At 52.4% G+C, this 21588-nt stretch overlaps 1 protein-coding gene across 1 annotated transcript in view; it reads left to right on the top strand.

The window, feature by feature from the left end:
• Kiaa1614 (KIAA1614 ortholog) overlaps positions 1-21588 on the top strand; it is a 28270-nt gene that overhangs the window by 5919 nt on the left and 763 nt on the right. Inside the window, exons 4-9 of the mRNA XM_051186005.1 lie at positions 4900-5043; positions 10254-11791; positions 12870-13005; positions 14726-14978; positions 17620-17747; positions 18424-18608. Coding sequence (XP_051041962.1) covers positions 4900-5043; positions 10254-11791; positions 12870-13005; positions 14726-14978; positions 17620-17747; positions 18424-18608 — 2384 coding nt within the window. The remainder of the gene's footprint in view (positions 1-4899; positions 5044-10253; positions 11792-12869; positions 13006-14725; positions 14979-17619; positions 17748-18423; positions 18609-21588) is intronic.

Below are 21588 nucleotides of genomic sequence, written 5' to 3'. Positions count from 1 at the left end.
AGGTGGTAAGGCAAGCTCATGGAATGACATTGATTGCGAAGCTCTGTGCTTGAGTCTCGTGTATCCAGACCAGCTTGTTGCAAGGTGGTCTTAAGGAGTCAGCCATGGAGGTGAGCCACCTAAAGATTCAGGACCTCAAATCCTGCAGGAGACCTCTGTCCCCTGTGCCTGTCCAGGGTTATTCTCTATTAAGGGCCAGGCTTTTGCTGTGTCCTATAGGGCTAAAACATACTAGTGGCCAGTTGAAAGAGCAGGCCAGAAACTGCCATTTCCCCCTCTGGTTATATACCAGGTGCTGTGCAGGCGCTGTTACTGCATCTCACTTTGTCCGTTGGGCAGACTGTAGCTATTGTTCCTGCTTTGCAGGCAGAGGTCTCTAGAGGAGGCCAAGTGACTTGCCCAGGGCTTGGAGTTAGGATTTGAACTCTGGCTCCAGGGCTTATGCTCTGACTGCTTATGGGGCACTGCCTTGAGCTGTCCTTTCTATGCCTCGACAGGCCATCCCTTGGATAAGCAACCCTTGGGCTGGGGATCTAGGGTCTTCTACCTCCCTCCAGCCTGGTGTATTGTCTGCTGTGGGAAGAGAGGTGTATGGGCCAGAGTGTGTGTCAGTGTGCTTTCAGAAGGAATCGCCGGCTCTTTACCATTGTCACTGCCTACAGGAACTGCCTGCCCCTACTGCCACCAATGCTATTACTGGTGTTTCTCCTCGAGTTCCTGGAGGCAGGAACTGTGCCATTCTGGGACAGGTGTTCATAAAATGCCTGGCAAAGGCAGGCAGGAAAGAGCTGATTGAGGGCTCCCTGACAGCTGGAGCCTGTGTGGGCTTGCAAGGGTCTGGTTGGAAGCAGAAGGAGCATTCCAGATGGGAGAGGCTTTAGAAACGCTTGGGAGCATCTGAGGTGGAATGTGTGATGATCCGTAGAGGTAGCCGTCTGCCCCGCCCGCCCGGGGAGAGCCTGGAATTGAGATCTCATCTGAGTGCAGAGGCATTCATTCAGTGGTCTCCTTCCTGCTCCCACTGCCTCCCCCTGCATAGGAGGAGGCCCTTATCTCCTGGTGTGAGTCCTGTGGGCTGAGATCATCCAGCCTGGGAAGAGCGTTTGATTTTTTTTTTTTTTCTTCTGGGCCTAGAGCAGCAAGGAGTCATGTAGATAGACTTGTGCACGGACACTGGTCAGCTCCAGCATTCTTTGGGCCATAGAGGTTGATGTCACTGAAAGTGGTTGAGCCCCAAGTGGCTTGCTTACCGTTATCCTGTGCCCACCACATAGATACAGACACAAAGAAAGCTGTGCACTTGCAGTCCCAAGGGACTCAAAGGAAAAGAAAAACCAGCAGAGCAACACACCAAGCCTTTAATGCTTAATCAGCTTTGGAACCTTCAGGTGCACTGTCCCGTGCCACACTGGTCACCATACTCACATTCACCCCCCCCCCACAGAATCCTCCCCTCCCTGCCCCTCCCCTCCTTCCCCCTCCCTGTCCCCTCCCTCCTTTCCCCTTCCTCCCCTCCCCCCTCCTCCCCTCCCTCCCTGCACCCCTCCCCCTCCTTCCCTCCCTCCCTGCTCCCTTTCCTCCTCCCCCCTCCTCCCCACCCCCTCCTCCCCTACTTCCCTTCTCCCCTCCCTTCTTCCCTCCCTCCTCCCTTCCCTCCTTTACTCCTTCCCGCTGTCTGCCCCTCTTCCCTTCCTTCCTCCCTCCACCTTCCTCCCCTCCCTCCTCCCCTCCCTCCCTTCTCCCCTGCCTCCCTCCCTCCTCCCTCCTTCCCTTTGAAGCAGTAGTAAAGACCTCTGTCCTTGGCTATCAAAGACTTTAATATACACAAATGGAGCAAGATAAAACAAAGGCTTTAGACAGGCTCAGCATGCTCCATGCTTTCCCTCCACCGTTTGCATCCTAGAGTCTATTCCTTATTTCCTGATTCATGTTCCTGAGATGAAGGGGTTAACTGCAGGCATGCTGGAGTCTAACATTGTAATCCAGGAGCATGATAGCTGCAGAGAAATGTATCTCTCTCCCCCTTGGCTTTCCTGCCTGTGAGAGGTAAGACTCTCCTGACCTGCCAAGCTGGAAGGGTGCTAAAGCCACTGCTTAACTTGTCCCCTCTCCAAGAACCTGGTCTAGAGCAGAGGGCAAAGCTCACAGGCTCCCTTTGTCCTCAGGATGCAGGTGGTGTGAGGGTTAGAGGCAAAGGTGGGAACTCACACCTGTGGACCTCTAGCTTTCCCAATAAGTAGTCCTTGGACGACCACTGGACAAGAGCCAGTCCTGTGGTCCAAATGCCCCCTAGGTGGGAACCTCAGGACTCCCGCCCCACCAAAGCCTGTCTGGCCAAAGACCCAGACTCAGGGTGGCAGTGTGAGCCCTCCCTCTCCTTTATAAAGGCTCATGCTTTCTGATGGGAACTGAGACCCTGCAGGAAAAGCACTCAGCCGCCTCTTCCTACGCCCAATGAGCTTCAGAAACTCAGGCTTCAAGGTGGTGATGAATGCAGTTTGTTTGTAGCTAGTATTGCCTATGCCTGGCTGCACACTGCCTGGCTTTGCCAGGAAATTTCCAAAGGAATTGGAAGAACTGGGATTGTGGGTTTTAATTCATGTTAGGAAGGGTTGGCTCTGGGGCTACGTGTCTCTCTCTGGTCCAGGATCAAATGAGAAAGGAGTCTTCCTCAGCTGGAAGCTTGAACCTATCTTTCTGGAATGGAGGGTCACCTCTGGTGTGGTGATACCTGCTTGGTGTGTGTGGTACCTGCTGGCTCCTCCGCCTGGGAGAGAAAGACCACCCACTTTTCCTGAGCTGCCAGAGCCTCCATCTCCAGGGTACACAATGACGTCCTTGCTTTGCTGACCTTGGCTGCAGTCTGTGAAGGTGGCTGCCACTCTCCTCCCTGCTTGCAGTGTTGCTGCATAGATGCCTTCAGGCGGCCAGAAAGCCTGCCTTTCTAATCAGTGGAGAAACTAGCTTTGTCTGCCAGACTGAAACGGGGCAGTTGCTGGAGGAGGCAGGGAGGTGGACAGCTGTCCCAAAAAGGAAACAGCAAAGCTGGAAATGGCTTAGAAACCTGTGGGCAAGGCTGATCGAAGCAGCATCCAGCCAGCTGCCGAGGGCCCTCTCGTGCCTGCCCACCAGGCCTTGTGACAAATGCCCTCCGACAGTCACAGAAGCACAGCTGTCACCGGAAGGCTGTGAGCATGCCGGCTGGCAGCCAGAGGCCCGCGGCTGCAGGAGAACCTCTGTGCCCGGTATCCTCATTATCTCTGCCGTTGGAAACTGGAGCCCCCGGGAGCACAGCTGCTCTCAGCTGCGGTTTTGGGAGCTGCCTGCTCTGGAAGCCATGTCAGGGGAGCCTCGCCTGCCAACGGAGGCCTCATGGGGCATCAGGCCGCAGGCCTGGGGAAGAACTTTTTTTTTTTTTTTGCATCGTTCTGATGAAGCTCTCTCTCCAAGCCCGGCCTCGCCCTGCCAGAACTCATGGCACAGATGGTCCCTTTATGCTAGCAGCCTTTCCCCCTCTGCCCCAAAGCAGTGTTCAGAGCACATGACAAGAAGAAAACAAAAAGCCATCATCTGCTCAGAGCCAGTTCAAGGGTGTCCCAAGGAGCCCTTGTCCTGGAGGCCTTTGTCCACTCCTGTCATGAGAGTCCCTAGTACTTCCTGAGGTCAGGGTGAGGCTCTTTCCCCCATGCAGCATATGGACGGAATTAGGGGTGTCCCAGGTGTGAGATTTTTAAGCCCTGCTGAGCCTTTGGCTAAATTCTCTTTCTGGGGACCCTTCCTGTGAGCAGAGCCAAGCATATGTGAGTGTCTGACCTCAGTTGTGGGCATCCTTGCTCATCTGGTGTCCATGGAGGAAGAGGGCAGGGTGTGGAATGAGGCTAGAGACTGGGGCTGGCTGTCAGCTGCATCACTCTGCTCAGCTCACAATTGATGTTCGACCTTGAGCAATGTGTCAATATTCCTCTCTGGTCCAGACACCCTTATCTGTCAAGCTCGGGAACACCTGCCCTTGTCCAGCCTGGCTGTGAAAAGCAAACTGTGCAGAGAAAGCCATCTTGTCATAGGGAAGTGTGGGCTACTCTTACTTCCATAACCCAGAACAGGTGGTGTGTCGCTGGCTCGAAGACAGCTTTGGGAAGAGGTGTCTGTCATCCCTGCAGCTCTGGACTGGCCAGGGAGGCAGCACATCTGGTTGGTGGTTCTCCAGCAGGGGACCCTTATTATTGTGAAGATGGAGCCATGTGCTGACTGCTTTGAATCCAGCTTAGTTTCCCTCTGCCCTGAGTCTCTGAGCCCCGAATTGACCCCTGACTGGTCTGGATTGAGACTATGACAAGAAAACACCAGGGTTTATAAAACATTATCCCCCAAAGGACCAAGACTGTGACAGGCAGCGCCTTGGCCCTGTGTTTGTGGTGGGAGCTGGGGACAGTCCTGTGTGGGCTCTGGTGGGTGTGGGTGTGTGGGCATTGAGAGACAGAACTAGACAGGGAGGCCATGCATGGAAAGACCATCTGTCTGGGCACAGGCCCAGATCCATAACCCTGGGGCCTTCCCTTTTCCTCTCTCCAAAAGCTGCTGCTTCTGCCCAGGGAGGGACAATAGGATGGCCAGACTCCCCTGCCCCTTTTCCAGCCCCTCCCGGCAGATGTCCAAGGTCAGGTTGGCTCCCCAGCTCCCGTCTGAGCTCAGGGTGTTTCCAGGCCTCAGGGGTTGGGGTGGAGTGGGGAGGAGGAAACCCTGTGTGAGAGTTAGAAGGGGAAGGTTGTGTATACGAGGCTTTTTCTTTTCTTTTTTTTTTTTTTTGCAGAGCTGGGCTTAATACCATTAAAGCCTCCTAAGCCCTGTTATTTTCTTTTAATCCCCGCACTGTCCATCCTGGCCTGTGCTACCCTGCAGGACCTTTGTTCCCAAGCTGGAGCCTGCGCTGAGTGCCAGGTATGAGGGAACCAAGCATCTGATACAGCGTGCTCGCATGAAGGCCAGGACCCAACCGCTCCGAGCCAGCCATGATATTGTGCCCGCCACTGCTCAGCACTGTGGGTGAGTGGGGCCTAAGCCAGGCTGGCCTGGGAGGGCTTGTGGCAGGGAAGGGTCAACAGCAAAACTAGTTCAAATATAGCTAAAATGCTTTTGTTCTCTCTCTCTCTCTCTCTCTCTCTCTCTCTCTCTCTGTATGTGTGCACGTGTGCATATGTTTCCTGTGTTAGGCATTTGCTGTGATCAGTCAGCACACCATTACCCAAGGTGTCATAAACTGAGATATAACATGTGACCTGAGCTCTCCGGGGGCATAGCAATCACAGTCTCCAGGGAGAGAGACAACCAAACACCTAATCAGTTCCGTGGGTTATAGTGGAGGAGAGGAAAAGCATGTGTGCAGAGCTGGCGACATGTAGCTCCACCTGGAAGGGACAGGTGAAGCTCTCAAATGGGTGTGGCTTCCCAGATGGGGTTTACAGGGACTGTGAATGTTCACCGGGCAGATGCAGGGAGGAAGGGACACTATTCTAAGGGATGGGAGCTGTGAGAGGAAGCACAGTCAGCCAGAAAGAGAGAATCTATCAAGTGTAGCATGAAGTCTAGAGACCTGCATAGAGATCGGCCGTGGAGGAACTCCAGGCCTGTTGAACGCCAGGCTTATAAGTCCCTGTACTGGTATGGGACCACCAAGATGGGTAAACAGGTAGGTTAAACAGGGTTAGGGTTATATTAGTGTGCGAATGGGCCCCTAGCCAAAGGGGATGCCTAGGTTCAGGGGCAGGCTTTAGGAGGAGGACTCCTAAAGCAGCCACTGGAGATGCCCGGTGAACAGCTGGATACAGGATCATTAGAGGTGAGGCCAGAACAGGAGATGTGGGTACCATGGTGAGTTCGTCGTGCTGGAGCTGCAAGAGGGAGCATCCAGGGTGTGGAGCTGAAAAGAGGGCTGGGAGCTCTTGGACTAGCATATCATTATGTGACTGCCCGAACCACATGCCTGTCCCCAGCATTGTGCTTGTTCTTTTTATGGCACACCTTAAAGAGTTACTTACGCGTGGAACTCTCCAGCACAGAGACGCAGACCCTCATCATGCTCCAAACTGTCAGGCCATGCAGGCCCACCTCTGTAATTGACAAGGCCTGAGGCTCCACAGGCATGATGGACACACTGGGTTTGCTCATCTTTGTAGTCATCATGTGGTACCAGGGGGAATGAGGATTCTTAGTAGAAGGGAACTATGTGCTCTTTGATTTGATGGGGCATGGTGTATCTGTTCACTAAAGGTCCTGGCCATTTACAGAACCACTGCCATGACTCTGTTGCAGTCAGAGGACTCAATGTCACTGTGACCCTTAGGACAGGGGCACAAGAGACCCCAAATCCTAGTAAACTGTGCCCATCAGATCACTCATTCCTACATGTATGCCTCACTACAGAGTACTCACTGGAATGACATGGCTTCTTTTAGGTGTCCTAGTTGTTCCCCACATGTGCAGAGAGATGCTTTAGACAGCCAAGGCACTCCTGCAGTTTTCTATAGGAATTACATCAGAGTGGGGAGGCACACATAGACAAGACTGCAAAACATGCGTGTGCTTTGTCTCTAGTTCATTACACCTGGTTTTAGCATCCAATAGCTCTTGTAAAGTAGGTTTCCCCTGTCTTGGCCATAAAAATGCTATAAGAATGCAAGGTGACCTACTTCAGCAGCTGCTATGTCCAGGAAAGAATTTCTATGACTTGGCAGCGCTGGTGAATCCTCAGAGGGCAGAGCTGAAAAATCCATACCAGATGGCTTGCTGCAGCTGCTTTGAAAGGTTATGCTCCAGCAGATCACCCTGGAGGGTAGGCAGAGCTAACATAATGATGCCATGCAGGTCCCAGGACTCAGCTGGAAGCAGGAGGTGCCCCCCCCCCAGCCCCAAAGAGTAGGGGCAGGCAGAGCAATCTGCAGAAGGCCCTCTTTAGCCCAGGTCTACCTAGAGGCAGCCAGGTGAGCCTGGATGCAGGCCTTGCCCAGGCAGGAAGAGGTGGAGACAGGTGTGTTGTCTGGAAGTCAGTCCACATAGAAATTAAGCAGTTCCTGGCAGCAGAAGCTATTGCCACTTGGGATAGGCAAGAGCATAGGACATGTCACTTAATCACAAAAGGATAGGTCATGTCAGCAGGCTGCACCCTGGGAAGTTTTGTTCTGTGTGAGACTGCAGAGCTTGCAAATATCACATCAATTGGATAGTATTGTCATAGAAAGTGAGGATAGCAATGTTAGAAAGTGAGGCTATGGAAAGGGACTCGCCTCCCCAAAGTGCACACAACTTCAGCAGAGGCTCTGAGCTTGGCTGGAACCCTGTCCTTGAGGGGCATCACCTTGGGAGGCAAAGCAGCTCTGGGATTTGCTTTTGGCTTAGCTGCCTCATGTGTGTCTGCCTAGGTCCCTGCTTCCCTGTGCTGTTGTCTGTGTTGCTGCTTGGAGCCTTGACATCTGAATAATTGCATTGATGCTTACATGATTAGTTCTTTATTTTATTCTACTTATTATGACAACGATTTGGTTTTGTGGGGGTTTTGTTGTTGTTTTGTTTTGTTTGAGACAGAGTCTCACTGTGTGGTCCTAGCTAGCCTAGAACTCACTTTGTAGACTAGGTTGATCTTGAATTTGTAGACATACATGTCTCTGCCTGCCCCCTTCACCGAAGTGTTGGAATTAAAGGTGTACACCACCATATCCATCAAGTTCTTGTTTTTGAGATGGGATCTCATTCTGTAGTCTAGCATTCCTTGAACTCAGAATCCTCCTGCCTCAGCCTCTTGAATGCTAGGATTAGAGATATGTGTTACCATACCCAGCTTTTGTTTTTCTTTTAAAACAAAAATTGTATTTCTCTCCTTGGAGTGAATTTAAGATGGCTCAGTTCACCTGATCTGTGTGTAAACTTAAGGCTAGGGCTGTAGCTCATGTGACACAGACTATTACTGTACTGCCCTGAAAACAGATTCATTTTTTTTTTCCTTACCAGGACTCACACCTTTCCAAGGGAACAGGGTGCTGGCCCTGGAGCCCAGGAGGTGGAAGGGTGGCTCTGAGCCAGTGAACCACACTTGTGCAGTACAGACCTGGCTGCCCGCCTGTCCCACCTCTGTGCTGGGCTTAGAACTTGTGCCTGATGAGGTCGCACTTGTTTGCTGTTGCTCAGTAGCTCCTCCAGGACAGTAAAAGGGTGGTCCAGGTGTTCAATGCAAGAATAGATCATGCAGGTTATTTACTCCAGAGAAGCACAACCAATAGGGATGTATCTGTAGAAGGAGAGGGTTACTGTGAGGAGTTGGCTTGCAGACTGGTAGAAGCCTGGTAAATCCTGAACCCGAAGTCTAGGCCGGCCAGCTCAATTCCAAAGACAGCCTGTAGACAGAATGCCTTTTTGCCCCAGGGAGACCAGCCTTGGTTTTCCTCAGGCCTTTAACTGACAGGATGAAGCCACCACATAGTGGAAGGTAATGATCTTTGTTCAAAATCTGTCATCTTAAATGTTAATTTTGTCTTTAAAAAAAAAAACAAAAACAATAACAAAAAGCCTCTGTGTGGTAACATCCAGAATAATGATTGAGCATTTAGGTTGTGGGCCTACCGTGTTAACATTAGATTAACCACCTTGTTACCAGCCGTGGGAGGTGCTACCTCCCACCCCCCACCACCCCCAACCCACCCCCAGCCTACCACACCTCCCCCACCCCAAAATCTGAGGACTTCTCAGAGATCTCCACTCTGGTACAGCCAAGCTCTTGACTAACTCTGTAGAAAAGAATTTTAGGATACGTCTTCATGAAGCAAACTGGAGCTTATTAAACAGAGGTGGCACATGCTCAAAGAGACGTCAAGAAAGGTACATATTTAAGTATCCCAGCAGTAGTTATGTGTGGGATTTTGTGGCCTTTGAAGTTCCACTGTTCAGTGGGTAGGAGCAGAGCTGGAGAGGGCAGAGGTGGTGGCCCTATATGCTTACCCCAAAGGCTATCACTTATGCCCCTGGTTGGTAATGTGATGAGATGCCAACTATGCTCCATGAGGAAACAAGTCAGGAGGTGCGAAGGAAACAGGCTAAGAGGCCACTGCTCTGTGAGATAAAATAATGAGTGGGAGAAACTCAGTCAGCCTCAAAGACAGCCCATAGATCAGTGGGGAAGGCCCCAGTGGGAACAGGAAGATGTATGGGCCTTGGACCTGGGCCCATTTGCATAATTCTGTTAGCTTGTATGGATCTGAGTAGGACTTGGCTATCAGCCAGTGTTTTCCAGAGCCAAAGCTAATAAAAGATAGGAAGATTCTCCATCACAGCCATGCACATCTGAAGACAGATGTGGGTGTGGAGGTGGGATGGGGGGCAGCGGCTTTGGGGCTATCTAAGGGAAGCACCTGGGGGAACTGGTATGCAGTTCATCCTAGCAAGACCTGAGGAATCCTGAGTGGGATTGTGAGGTCAAGAATGCTGGCGTTCAGACTTCCAGGCTCACAGAATACCCACGATGGCCTTGCAGCACTTAGAACTGCTCTTTGGTGTTCACAGGGGACTGGTTCTAGGACCCACCCCCTTGGGTACCAGAGCCCACGAATGGTCAAGCATCCTCCTGTACATATTAAGCCATCCCTAGACTACCCACAACCTTTAACATCATGGAAGTACTTTACAATGGTTGGTATATTGTTGTTTTTAGGGGATGACAAGGAGAATGAGATCCCTGCATGTTCAGTATAGATACGGGATTTTATTTTCAAATATTTTTATTACATGATTGGACTCTCTAGATGTGGAGCCCACTCACACATGACTGAGTTGCATATGTTTCTGCAACTCATCCCTGCCAAGTCAAACCACCGGAACACACACATGTGCACACACAGAGTGCACATACACTGTGTACACACACGCGTGCGTGCACACACAGAGTGCACATATAAGCTCTGCTACCTTCCTTTGTGCCTTCCCTAGTTTAGTAGCTTTTCTTGTGAACTCATACTGACCCCAGCAACAGAAAGCAAGTTAAAAGTCAAGGAGATTGCATCTGTTTTGTTGAACAGGGTGTATTAGGATGTACTTGGGATGTGGACATTCTACAGAATGCACAGGGTGGGCCTGGGGTTTGCGTCTGACTTCCCAGGAGCTTGCCTGGGTGTACCCATTGTGGATGAGGCCTGGGCCAGAGCACATCCAGGGCCATGTTTCCCTTCCTCACCACTTTCTTGCTTGTGACCTCTTTCCTGTCTCCTCACTAGAAATGGCCAAAGAAGCCCAGTTCTGGATGTCAGGAGAGCCTCTGCCTCCAGAGAGAGCCTCCAGAATGGGGACCGGAGTGACTCCTCCAGTGTAGAGTCTGGTGATGGGCAATGGCCCAAGCAGGGAATGCCCCTGTCTCATGTCCGTTTTGAAGATGAGTCTGCCCATGAGGCTGAGTTCCGGTACCTCGAACGGCTACGGCGGCGCCAGCGTCAGGGGTTAAGCACAGTGCTACATGCTGTGGGCCAGGGACCTCTGAGCTCCAAGCCTGACCTGAACAACTACATTAATGGTAACATGGGCAACAGCTCATGCCACAGGCCTGTGGGCTCCCTGGACCACAGTAACTTCCCTGTACCACCGTCTACATGGGGCAGTGAGAGGAAGTGCCCAGCCTGTGGCAGCTGTCTTGAGGAGCGTTATCCTGCTGAGAGGAGAGCAGCCCCTGACCTGAGGGTCCTCCAGGGTCTCCAGGCAGCCTGTGAGGCAGAGGCATTGCTCCTGGGGCCCTGTAATTCCCACAGCTTGAACTCGCCATTCCCAGGGCTCCACACAGAATGGATCCAGGAAACACACATCACAGACACTATTGCCACACATCCAGAGGAGAGGAACTCTGCCCTGGACAGCACCAATGGTTCAGACAGCTGGACTGACAGTAAGGATGCCAGGACCTCTCAGCCCAGCAGGGCAGGTGGGCAGGCCCAAGGCAGCAGCCCCCAACAGTGGCAGCATGGCTCTAAGCCTCGGGAAGGCCCCAGGTGGTCCAGAAAGGCTGAGGTGGAGCTGCCCTGGGGCATTCAGGCCTGGCCTCACCTACATGAGGTTGGTGATGTGGTTGTGGCAGGGGAGGTAAAAGGAGCCACAGGACACATACCACAAGGGACTTCATTGGTAAATGAAGATGCTGTGCCTAAACCTGCCTTGGAATCTAAGGGGCCTTGGTCCCAGGGGCAACTTGGAGCACAGTTAGGAAATCACTGGGCCCACCCTGAAACCTCTTGGACTCCATGCAAGACAGCTTATGCTGTGTCGTTTTCCAAGAAACTTGGGTCCTCAGGGTCAGGCCAACCAGACCAAGTTGCTGAAATCCACGAGTCTCCGGAAACTGTATGCACTTCTTCCATCCAACAGAGCCACGAAGAGCCCTCTGCCCCTCACCCAGCCCTCCAGCCAACTTTGCCCCTCTCCCTTGAAGGCTGGGTGCCAACCCCTCCCTCTTCAAGGAAATCCCTCTGTCCAGTGCCTCCGAAGAAGTCAACCTGGACTGGACATCATGGGCAGGAACATCCGGTGGAACATATGGATACCCCCCTGCCTCTGTCCCCTTCAAGAACTTTGGTTCTCACACCACCCCAGCCCTGCAGCCCCCGTGTCAAGCATCCACTGCTGGGCTTGTCCACCAACAACTACAACTACAACAGCAGTGTCCCTCTGGGGCTACAGGAGCCCTGGGGAGCAACTTCCCACAAGAGTAGAGCTGAGATGGACCACCACAGCCAGGAGCCTGGACTGCCCCTGGAGAGTGATAGAGATGGTAAGGATTGCTGTCCTCCTTGTTCAGCCCTGGTCTGTGGCATTCACTTGCTCTCTATCTTGATCTCCATATGGTAAGTCCACACACCACCCCCAGCATCCCTGTGGATCCCTCACATCAGCAGCACGTGTCAGGGAGGTGGGGGATGCGATGTGGGCCAGATTCAGGATTCAGCATTAGCATGGAGCAAGTTAGCCAGTTTTCTGTGCTTGGGGAGGCAGGGCTTGGACCATGGGCAAGATGAGGAAGGTACCCTCTTTTTGCTGGGAAGGTGATGTGTAGGGAAGCTCCTGTCCACAGCTGCTGGAGGCCAGGCTTTGTGAGGATTTGACTCCTGTAAAGTATGAAGAAGTCAGCAGCCCTGGAATCCACTATTGCTTAGAAACTAACTATTCTCTAATCACCCTCCCTTCCACCATCTTTCTCTTGTGCCTGGCACTCTTCCATTTACTGCTAACACCTGTGCATACTTCGACCTGTCCTGGGAACGGTGGGAAATGCATTGAAAATGACATAAACAGGGTCCTGTGGCCACACGTGTCTGTGGCTGGCTTGCATCTAGCCGCTTCTGCGGGGCTTCTGAGATCTAGTGACCTTTCTGGGGAGCCTGGGTCTGTACCTCCTTGGAAGCATGGCAAGGATTATCTTGTTAGTGACAGGGCCCCTGAGGATCACTTCTTCTCTGTGTGCTCATGTTGTCTTATCCAGGAAGTAAGGGTTAAAACAGGGCCTGTGCCATGGCCACAAGGTCAAACCTATGCAGGGCTCAGCATCACCCAATGCATGCAGTGCTCCCAAGATGGGAGCGGCTGCCAAAGCTGTGACAGCTTTAGATGTGTTTGCCCTGCTTCTGACTGTGTCCCTTGACATATAACAAATGACTTGTCACTTAACAAATACTTGTCAGTCCTCAAACAGTTTCCAGTTTAGAGGGTACTCAAGGATGGGCCCTGGCCACCATCACTGACTGCCTCCCGGGACTCCCCTGCCTCTGCTCCCGTGCTCCCACCTGCCCCATTGTCTCCTGTCCCTAAGACTGGGGCTGGTGGCGGTAGGGGGCGCTGTGCTGTTGTTACAGGAACACCCCAGGACTCTCTCCAGTCAGCAGATGCCTTCACCCTCTCCCTCACCTCAGAGGAGCCTGAGTGCAGCCCGGAGCTGGGAGGAGAGCTACACAGGACAGAATCCAGCTCTGGAGGCCACATGCCCACTGGGTGAGTGGCAGAAACAAACCCTGACTACAGTGAGCGTGTTGGATGGGGAAATCCCACTCGGAGTGGTAGCATCGCTAACCTTTCTCTCCCAGACCCTGAGGGTCTCCTAAACCATGTCCTGGCTCCCCAACTCACCATTCTCCATCCTTTTTACTACTCCCCTCTCTCTTTCTCTCTCTCTCTGTGCGTGCGTGTGTGTGTGTGTGTGTGTGTGTGTGTGCGTGCACGTGTGTTACATATGTGTTCATGGGGGTACATATGTCTGGGGACACATGGATGTGAGTATGTGTACAGGCCAGATGTTGTCACTGAGTGACACTTAGTTGACAGTTGCTCTGCACCTTGTTTTTTGATCCCCAGGGATCCACTTGTGTCTGCCTCCCAGAACTGGAGTTATGAACATGCTCTGCCATGTGCCTGGCTTTTAAATGGGTGCTGGGATCTGAACTCGGGTCCTCATGTTTGTGTGCTAAGCACTTTATGTACCTCCAGCCCTACCTTTCCCAGTTCTCTTTAGCTGACAGACCTTGTGGAGCCACTGAGTTATCTGCCCACCCTTGAGACCCAGCTATTAATGCTACAACTGAGAGCCACAGGCCTTAGGGTGATTCTAGGGTGCAAACTCTTTCCCTCCTTTGCTTCAGCTGGGGTTAGACATGTGAGGCCTTGCTAGGGACCTCCAAAGCCTTGATGAACCTGGCACTTACTTCCACACAGCAGCACACAGCCTTCCTATGACCCAGTCAGGCCTGGGTGATTGCCAGAATGCAAGGTCTGTCTGGCCAGTTTCTCCCGGACACCTCTCCCAGGCATCTAGCTGTCCCCTCAAGAAAAGCTGAACAGCTGCTTTCCCCGTGCCCCGTTCCTGGCAGCCATACTGCTATCCACACAGGGCTTAACCCTGTATGTGCCTCCTCCTGCTCCCCACTTCCACCCTCTGGCAACCCTCTCCAGCCCCAGCCCTTTCTACTATCTGCTCCAAGCCGCCTTACTTCTTAGCTGCACGAGGGAATATTTTTAAAAACCCAATTAAATGGAATCATTGTCCTACTTAAAGGCCCACAGTAGTCCCTCTTCTTCTCTTCCTGGGGTTGACAGAGCTTGGCAGTGTGGTGGGCCTGCCTGCCTGGCCTCATATCACGCCCCTTCCAGCCTTTCTCACTACCTGGCTGCTGTTGTTGAATACACCTGACTTGTTTCTGCTCTGGCAGACACCCAGCTGCTCTGTGTGCCTGTGGCACTCACTTCCAGGGTTAATGGCCTGACTCCTGCCTGTCATTGGCCCTTGGCATAAAGATTGTCTTCTTCCCAAAGAGACCTTCCCTGGGAACTATTTAAAACAAGTGCCTGTCACACTCTGCTTCACTCCACACACCACTGTGAATGGTTTTCCCCCTTCATGTATTAGTATGTTGTCGATAAGGTTCTATACAACCTTAGCTAAGGGCAGATAGGAGGCCCATGCAACATCCCAACAGAGTGGAGTGAATGGATGATGAGCCCATGGCTGTGTGCTGTGGCAGGGGTATCCTGGACTCATGCTGTGTGCTGTGGCAGGGGCTATCCTGCAGCTGCTTTCACATGGTTCCCCTTGCTATAGCCTGATAGTGCCTTGCTGGGGACATCGGCACTGGTCCATCTGGGATGCAGGATGCAGCCAGCTCTTGCCAGCTCCTCAGCCATCTCCAGCCACATTATGCCTCACCCCTTTGTGTTTCAGAGTATCACCCGAGGCCAGTGCAGGGCACAAGCTGCCCTCTTCTGCCCATTCTGATGGGAACAAGAAAAGGAGGAGTAGTATCACCTCCACCCTGGGCCTCAAAAAACTCCTCTCAGCCTTGGGCCACAGCCCCCGGCCCAGACTTGGCACATCCCGAAGCTACAGTGTAGAACAGCTGCAACCCTCAGCACTGGCTCCCCATAGCAGTACCTCCAAAGTGAAGAGAGCCCCGTCATTACAAATCCTGCATCTGGTAAGTCCCCAGGGCCTTGGACAGTGGGGTGTGGCCCCAGTATTGCAGGCTATTGGAATGAAGGGTGGAAAAAGGCAGTGTTGAGGGCCCTTGCCTGTAGCCCACAGCACACGACTGGAGACCTGCTGGTGTCTGCACACCCGAGCCACAGGACTTGTGCTCACTGTGTTTGCAGTACCCCTTAATTCTACTCTTCTACCCACCACCTACTGTGTGTTCTTTCTCCCTCTTCCTTAAATTTGTTGCTTCTACTTTCTGGAGAGTTCATGGCCTGGTTTCTTTAACCTTATCCTTGGCCACGGAGACTCTTTTAGTCCAAACATAATTTCTTGCTTTCTTTTAAAAAAGAATAATTTTCTGTGTATATTTTTGCCTGCATGTATGTCTGTGTACCATGTGTACCCACAGAAGCCAGAAGAGGGTGTTGGATCCCCTAAGACTGGGGTTATAAACAGTAATGAGCTGCTATGTGGGTGCTGGAGATTGATCCTGGGTCCTCTGGAAGAGCAGTCAGTGCTCTTAACCATTGAGGCATCTCCCCCCCCCAATACAATTAATTTCCGCCTGTATTTTCACAGCAAGCCTTGACTGGCCTGTCTGTCTGGTCTTCCTCCATGTGGCTTCTATCGTGGTATTTCTGAGGGTGCATAAACCTGGCCAAACCACCTGTCCCTTGCCGAGAATGCATCCATTATTTATCATGTTCAGGATAGAGTTGAGACTACTTAGTGCTGTGAGAGGATCTGTGGCCCAGCTGCTTTTATTTCTCATCACTTCCAGAACACTCTCGACCTCCACTGGACAGACCTGCCCACCCTTCTCCAGTCAGACCACATAGTCTGACTGAATCTCCACCCAAATGTGTCTCACCTGCTGACACCTGCTATTTTCTCAACACCCCAGGTGTGTCTCTTTTAGAAGCCATCTCAGTCCTCTAGCCAAGGTCTTCTGCTCTGTTTGCCCTCTCACCCATGTCTCTCTCCCTCACTGGAGTATGGTGTCTATATTCCCAATACCTGTCTCAGTAGGATCCAGTTCACACCAAGTGAACACAAGGCAGACATCTCCCTCTCAATGTGTTTAGCAAATCACCCCAGCACACAAGCCTTGACCAGGAACCTTTCTCTGTTCTAGGAGCATGTGGGTATTCTGTTTATTCTGTCCTCCGCCTCCTCCTCTGTGCAGAATAAGGTAGAGAGCCATGGTTTGGGCTGTTGGAGGCTCATTTCAAAGGCAGAGGTGGGAAGAGAATGCAGGGTAACTGACAGTTCATGGACTTCTGTCACTCAGGACAGTCCCTAGGAGCAGAGACCCACATGTAGTAAGTGTCTACTGGCTGGATGAGTAGAGATGGGAAGAAGAAGCAGAGGGTGAGCTGGGAAGGAAGACAGCATGGTGTCATTGCACCTTGGACAGTGTCTCAGGTTAAACTTGTCTGGTGTTGGGCTGTAGCACTTGCATTTGTCTCCAGAAAGCCCTCAAGGGAAATGACAATGCCACGTGTGTCTCAGAGGTCTTGCTGCAGTGTAAGCCAGGTGGCTAAAGGTAGAGAGCAGCCTGGCTAAGAAAGGATGGGACATGCAGAAAGGATGGTGCAGGACCTCTCAAGAACTGAAAAAAAAAAAAGAAGAAGAAAAGAAACATTCAAGAAGCTGAAAGAAACCAGTCTCTCCCAGTGCAAATGCCTGAGCATCTGTCCCTCACCAAGCACACACAAGCACGTACCATGCCCTCTCTCATGTCTCTATGCCCTGTCTCATGCCCCCATGCCTTCTCTGATGTCCCCATGCCCCCTCTCATGTCCCTATGCCCTCCCTCATGTCCCTGTACTTTCCCTCATGTCCCCATGCCTTCTCTGATGTCCCCATGCCTTCTCTGATGTCCCCATGCCCCCTCTCATGTCCCCATGCCCCCTCTCATGTCCCCATGCCTTCTCTGATGTCCCCATGCCCCCTCTCATGTCCCCATGCCCCCTCTCCTGTCCCTATGCCCTCCCTCATGTCCCTGTACTTTCCCTCATGTCCCCATGCCTTCTCTGATGTCCCCATGCCCCCTCTCATGTCCCTATGCTTTCCCTCATGTCCCCATGCCCCCTCTCATGTCCCCATGCCTTCTCTGATGTCCCCATGTCCCCTATCATGTCCCTAGGCCTCATACTGTCTTTTGGGGGCCTGGATTCCTGTGCCCCTCCTTTCAGCTGGAGAGCTCTTGCCCTCAGCCTGACTCCAGTGCTCTTCTTCTGTCCCCATATCTTCTGGACCAAAACGTCTCTGCTCAAGGAACTTGATACAAGCTCCTGGAGCTATCGGGTACCCACACTCATCCCTGCTCCAAAGGTGTGTCACATCATCAGGTATGCTACCAGTGAGCCACACCCCCAAGCCCTCCCGTTTGGACAAGGTTGCCTATGTTACTTGGTCCTCCTGCCTCTGAGTGCTGGGTAGATAGACTTTCATAGTGAGGTAAGAGCTAGCATAATGCTAAGGTGTTATGGCTTTGGATGCCTGTGCAGTCCCATCTCTTGGAGCAGGTTTGCTGACTGGACATGCTGACCAAAACCTGTACATTGCTTTCTTAGAGTGACTTCAAATCCTCTGTTGGGCTGCTTTTCTCACCTGCAATATTGGATCTTTCCCACTAGGTGTCGCCCTCTCATCAGCATCGGAAAGCAACTTCCTTTCAGAACCTCCATTCTCTGCTAGGGGGCAAGGGAGACCGGTCCAGCCTCTACTTGGTAGAGGGGTCAGAGGACTCCAGTACACCGAGCAGGTAAACGGGGCACAAGAACCTGAAGGACAAACTCAGAGTGGCCAATGGAGCTAGACACTTAGTCCATTCTTCCCTGGGCACCACAGCTGTGAGCTAGTCTGTCCCATTAAAAGGAAGCGAGGCAGATGAGAGACAAGTGACCTCTGCCCTTGCCTTGTGCGGGTGAGCCCTGAGAGGTGCAGGTTTGCTGGAGATGGCATTGGGAAGCTCGAAGCCTCTCTCCCTTGGCTGTGCCGTGACATCCTAAAATCGATGTTCAGAGTTCTTTATCACAGATAAAGATCCCTTTAAACACCCGGAGAAGAGAACCCCAAGAGGCCCTTGCTTCCTGGCCCCTGCCCAGGTTCTCTTGCCTATCTGCTTTTACCCAGGGCTTCGTGGAAGGACTTTGGGATGGAGGGAAAGGGTTAACTCTTGAAAACACTGTATAAATTATAGCTTCCCTCTAACCCTCAGAGATCTCTTCCAAAAAAAAAAAGTTAGAAACCAGAGTCCTTACTTCAAGTCACTTTGCCATGAGGAGCTGCAAACCAATGGGGAAACTCCCATCTTCACCCTGGCTGAGATCAGAGAACCCCCAACCCCTAGCGTCAGGTTCCTGTGTCAGAGGCACGGGTCGCCTCAGGGCCAGCCCTGGTGCCTGGCCCTGCCTTTACTGTCTTTGGTCTCCTTGTAGGCCGGCCAAGGCCTTTCCCCATCGGGCACTCAGTGTGGAAGATGTGAGTGCTCCTAGCCTGGCTCGCACCGTGGGCCGTGTGGTGGAGGTGTTCCCAGATGGCACGAGTCAGCTGCAGCTGCAGCGACCCCCAGAGGGCACTTTTGGTTTCTGTGTGGCCTACGGCAATGGCCGTCGAGATTCAGGTAGGCCCTTGGGATCCTCAGCAGAGTCCCCCGTTGTGTCTGGCTGAGCAATGGAGAAGCGCTTCCTTCCCTCCAAAAACTTTTACTGGGCACCGGCTCTCAGGAGCCCCTGCTGCTGTGGGGGTTGAACTGGCAGATTTGACTGTACTGTCCCCCTGCTGTCCTGTAACATCTTGAAATCAGAGTCCTCGAGGCTTTTTCAGAGAGGCAAAGGAAAACTGTGTGTCTGCGCTTGCCAGTTCTCGGCTATTCCTTTGATGTGGTTGATGTATTTCAACGGTTCCTGTCCTCCAGCTGCTGGTGTGTCTGGGCATGTGGAGTGGGCCTGCCTGTCTGCAGTCTTGTCCACCACCACCCCCACCAGCTCCTGGGGGCTTTGTTCAGATGGATTCTGGCTCCAGGCGCCTTTCTGGGTTGCCTTTTGTGTCCTAACTCAATCCCACTGTCACTGAATTCTGACCAGTTCTTGGTCCCTTTACATCCGTGGGTCCTTCATAGACACCTGACTTGCCCAGGCCAAAGCTTGTGGTCCAGAATGCATTTGGGTACAAGAGATCTTGAAACCTATGCACAGGCTATGCTAAGTAGGGAAGATTGGGAGGTATGCTGAGAAAGGACAGAGGAAGGGAGGGCAGGCAGAGGTAGGGAGGGAGGGGTGGCTTTGGAAAGGCAAGCCCAGGCAGTGCTCCTGGGTCCAGCAGAGGCGGAGTAACTGCCCTGCTCTTGAGTCTCCAAGGTCAAGGCTATTTAATTGAGAAAGCCCTCCTGGTGGTGGGGTTTGCAGCACAGCTTGTGCTCTTGCACCTGACTTGTTCATCACTCAGCATCTTCCAGGTTCCGACTCATCAGTACTGTGGGTGACAGCTCCGCGTGGAGCACACAGACCTCTGACCTCATGAACTAGGGTGCCCGGCCGGGCCAGCTCTACAACCTGACTTACATGTTTTGTATTGTGGGTGTGACATAGTGAAAGGCACCAGGAAGCAAATGTAAATAAAGCAGGTGTGGCAGGTGCCATGTAGACCCACTTGAGTAGACATGAATGGATATGGGACGAAGAAGGGAGATGTGTTTCAAGGACAAAGGTCCTAAAGAGCCATGATGTTTGTCCGTCAGGCTAGAGCTGAGCTCAGAGAGAGGCTGCAGGCTATGCTGTCCTGAGGGACTTGGGGTTCCTCATGGAGTAGGACAGGAACCGTCTACCCCGAGAGAGATGTTAAAGCAGATGGGTGATGCCAGCTGTGTGGAGATTTCACTGTGGGACAAGGACAGGCACTGCACTGATTGCCATAGTTCAGGAGACAGACAGAATGGCAGGTGGTACTGGGGTGAGGAGAGGCTTTAATCTGGCTGGTTTACAATTAGTGTGACCTGAACTTCTTGGGGTGGAGGGAGACTGGGAATGGGGTAGGCCTCCCCCAGTTTGCCTAGGGAGAGTCACATGCCAGTGCACTCAGGGAACTGACATTTGGGGAAACAGTGTCATCCAGGCTGTCTCCGTGTCCCTCGTTTGGATGGTCCTGTCCAGTTGGTGTCAAGCGCTTGTGGCTGTTTTTAGCCACCAGATGTCACCCAGAGATCTCACACTGGGCAGTGCGGTGGCTGTTGCTGCCCCCACCGCATGCCCTCCTCTAGCTGCTTAGGGACACTTCCCCTGAACCTCAGAGGAGCCACGGCCTGGGGCTGCTCTGGGTCCTTACTAAGATCAGTCAGGGTGCCAGCATGTGTCCCATCTGACACCACACCTACGAAAACAGCAGGCCCTGGCTCTGGCTTCTAACTGGCTACACCACAGACATCTAACATCCTCAACAAAGGCTGTCTCCAGCAGACCACAAATGCCAGAGCTGCCTTGCAGTCACGATTTCAGCTGGGAAGCCTACCCAAGTCTCCCCAAAATGGCTGGAGTGACGTCAGTGTCTGGTCTGGCTTGGCTACATTCTTTTGGGTTTTGTCATTCCTCCCCACCTGCCTCTCCTCCTGCACACCAAACACTTCTGTGGGTTCATGTGGGGAGGTAGGGGGTGGCTTCCTCTCTCCATGCTAACAGTGTGTATACCCAGCAGGTAAGTTGTTCAAGCATCAGAGAAAGGAGCTCAAGGATAGGGCAGGGCCCCAGTGGAAAAGCCTTCTGCCAAAGGGTGGTATACACTTGGTCACTTAGAGACTGAGCATCACTGGAAAGACTATCTTGGCCAAGAAGCACAGAAAGGGATGTCCACACCCCACACAGGAGAGGAAGTGTGTATGCAGCTCAGATTGGCCAAATGGCAGCAAACTTTTAGATGCCTTGGTGAAGTTGTAGAGTAAAGCTGTATTTAGAGTCTGGGTTCTCTGGGGACCAGAGGCTGCAATGAAGGCGTTCCTCCTGGTCCATGAGCCAAAGTACCATTCTGCACAGTCCATGGTGCTTCAAGCCAGAGAAGGAGGCACCAGAACAGACATCCTGCCCAGTCTGTGCTGAGCTACTGACTGAAGGCCATGGAGAACCTATCATGTAGGTGCTTGCTGTGTTTCTCAGCCCAGCTGGTGAAGGGGTCAAGACTGTCCCCAAATCCCACTGTATTATCGGATGCAGGAAAGTCACCCACAAAGGCTGTTCCCCACTGTCTTCCAGCAGGCTGGCTATGCTCACACAGCAGAACATGGCAGTGGGCTTCATTTTTCTCCAGAGGAACCTGCCAGTATACTCTGTCAGATGGGGGCAGCTGACAGAGAACTTGAGAGGTGTCGGGCTCTCAGCTGGACACTCCTGACCTGTGGCAGCAGTGGCTGGAGGCCCAGGCCTCCATAGCCTCTCCCACAACATTGGTTTCCTGAGAGTTAGCCACAAGTCCCCAATAGAGGCTTGGTCTGTACATTTCACAACCCAAGGAATGATTGTGCTGGCTAGGCCAAGTCTTTTGGAGTGGTAGAGATGAAAGGGTGCAAGAAAATGGGACAAGTAAACCATAAATGTGGGCAGAATGTTTCTTTTTCT

The sequence above is a fragment of the Phodopus roborovskii genome, unplaced genomic scaffold (genome assembly GCF_943737965.1).
Source record: "Phodopus roborovskii unplaced genomic scaffold, PHOROB, whole genome shotgun sequence".
NCBI lineage: Eukaryota > Metazoa > Chordata > Mammalia > Rodentia > Cricetidae > Phodopus > Phodopus roborovskii.
This window is presented reverse-complemented; position numbering and strand designations above follow the sequence as displayed.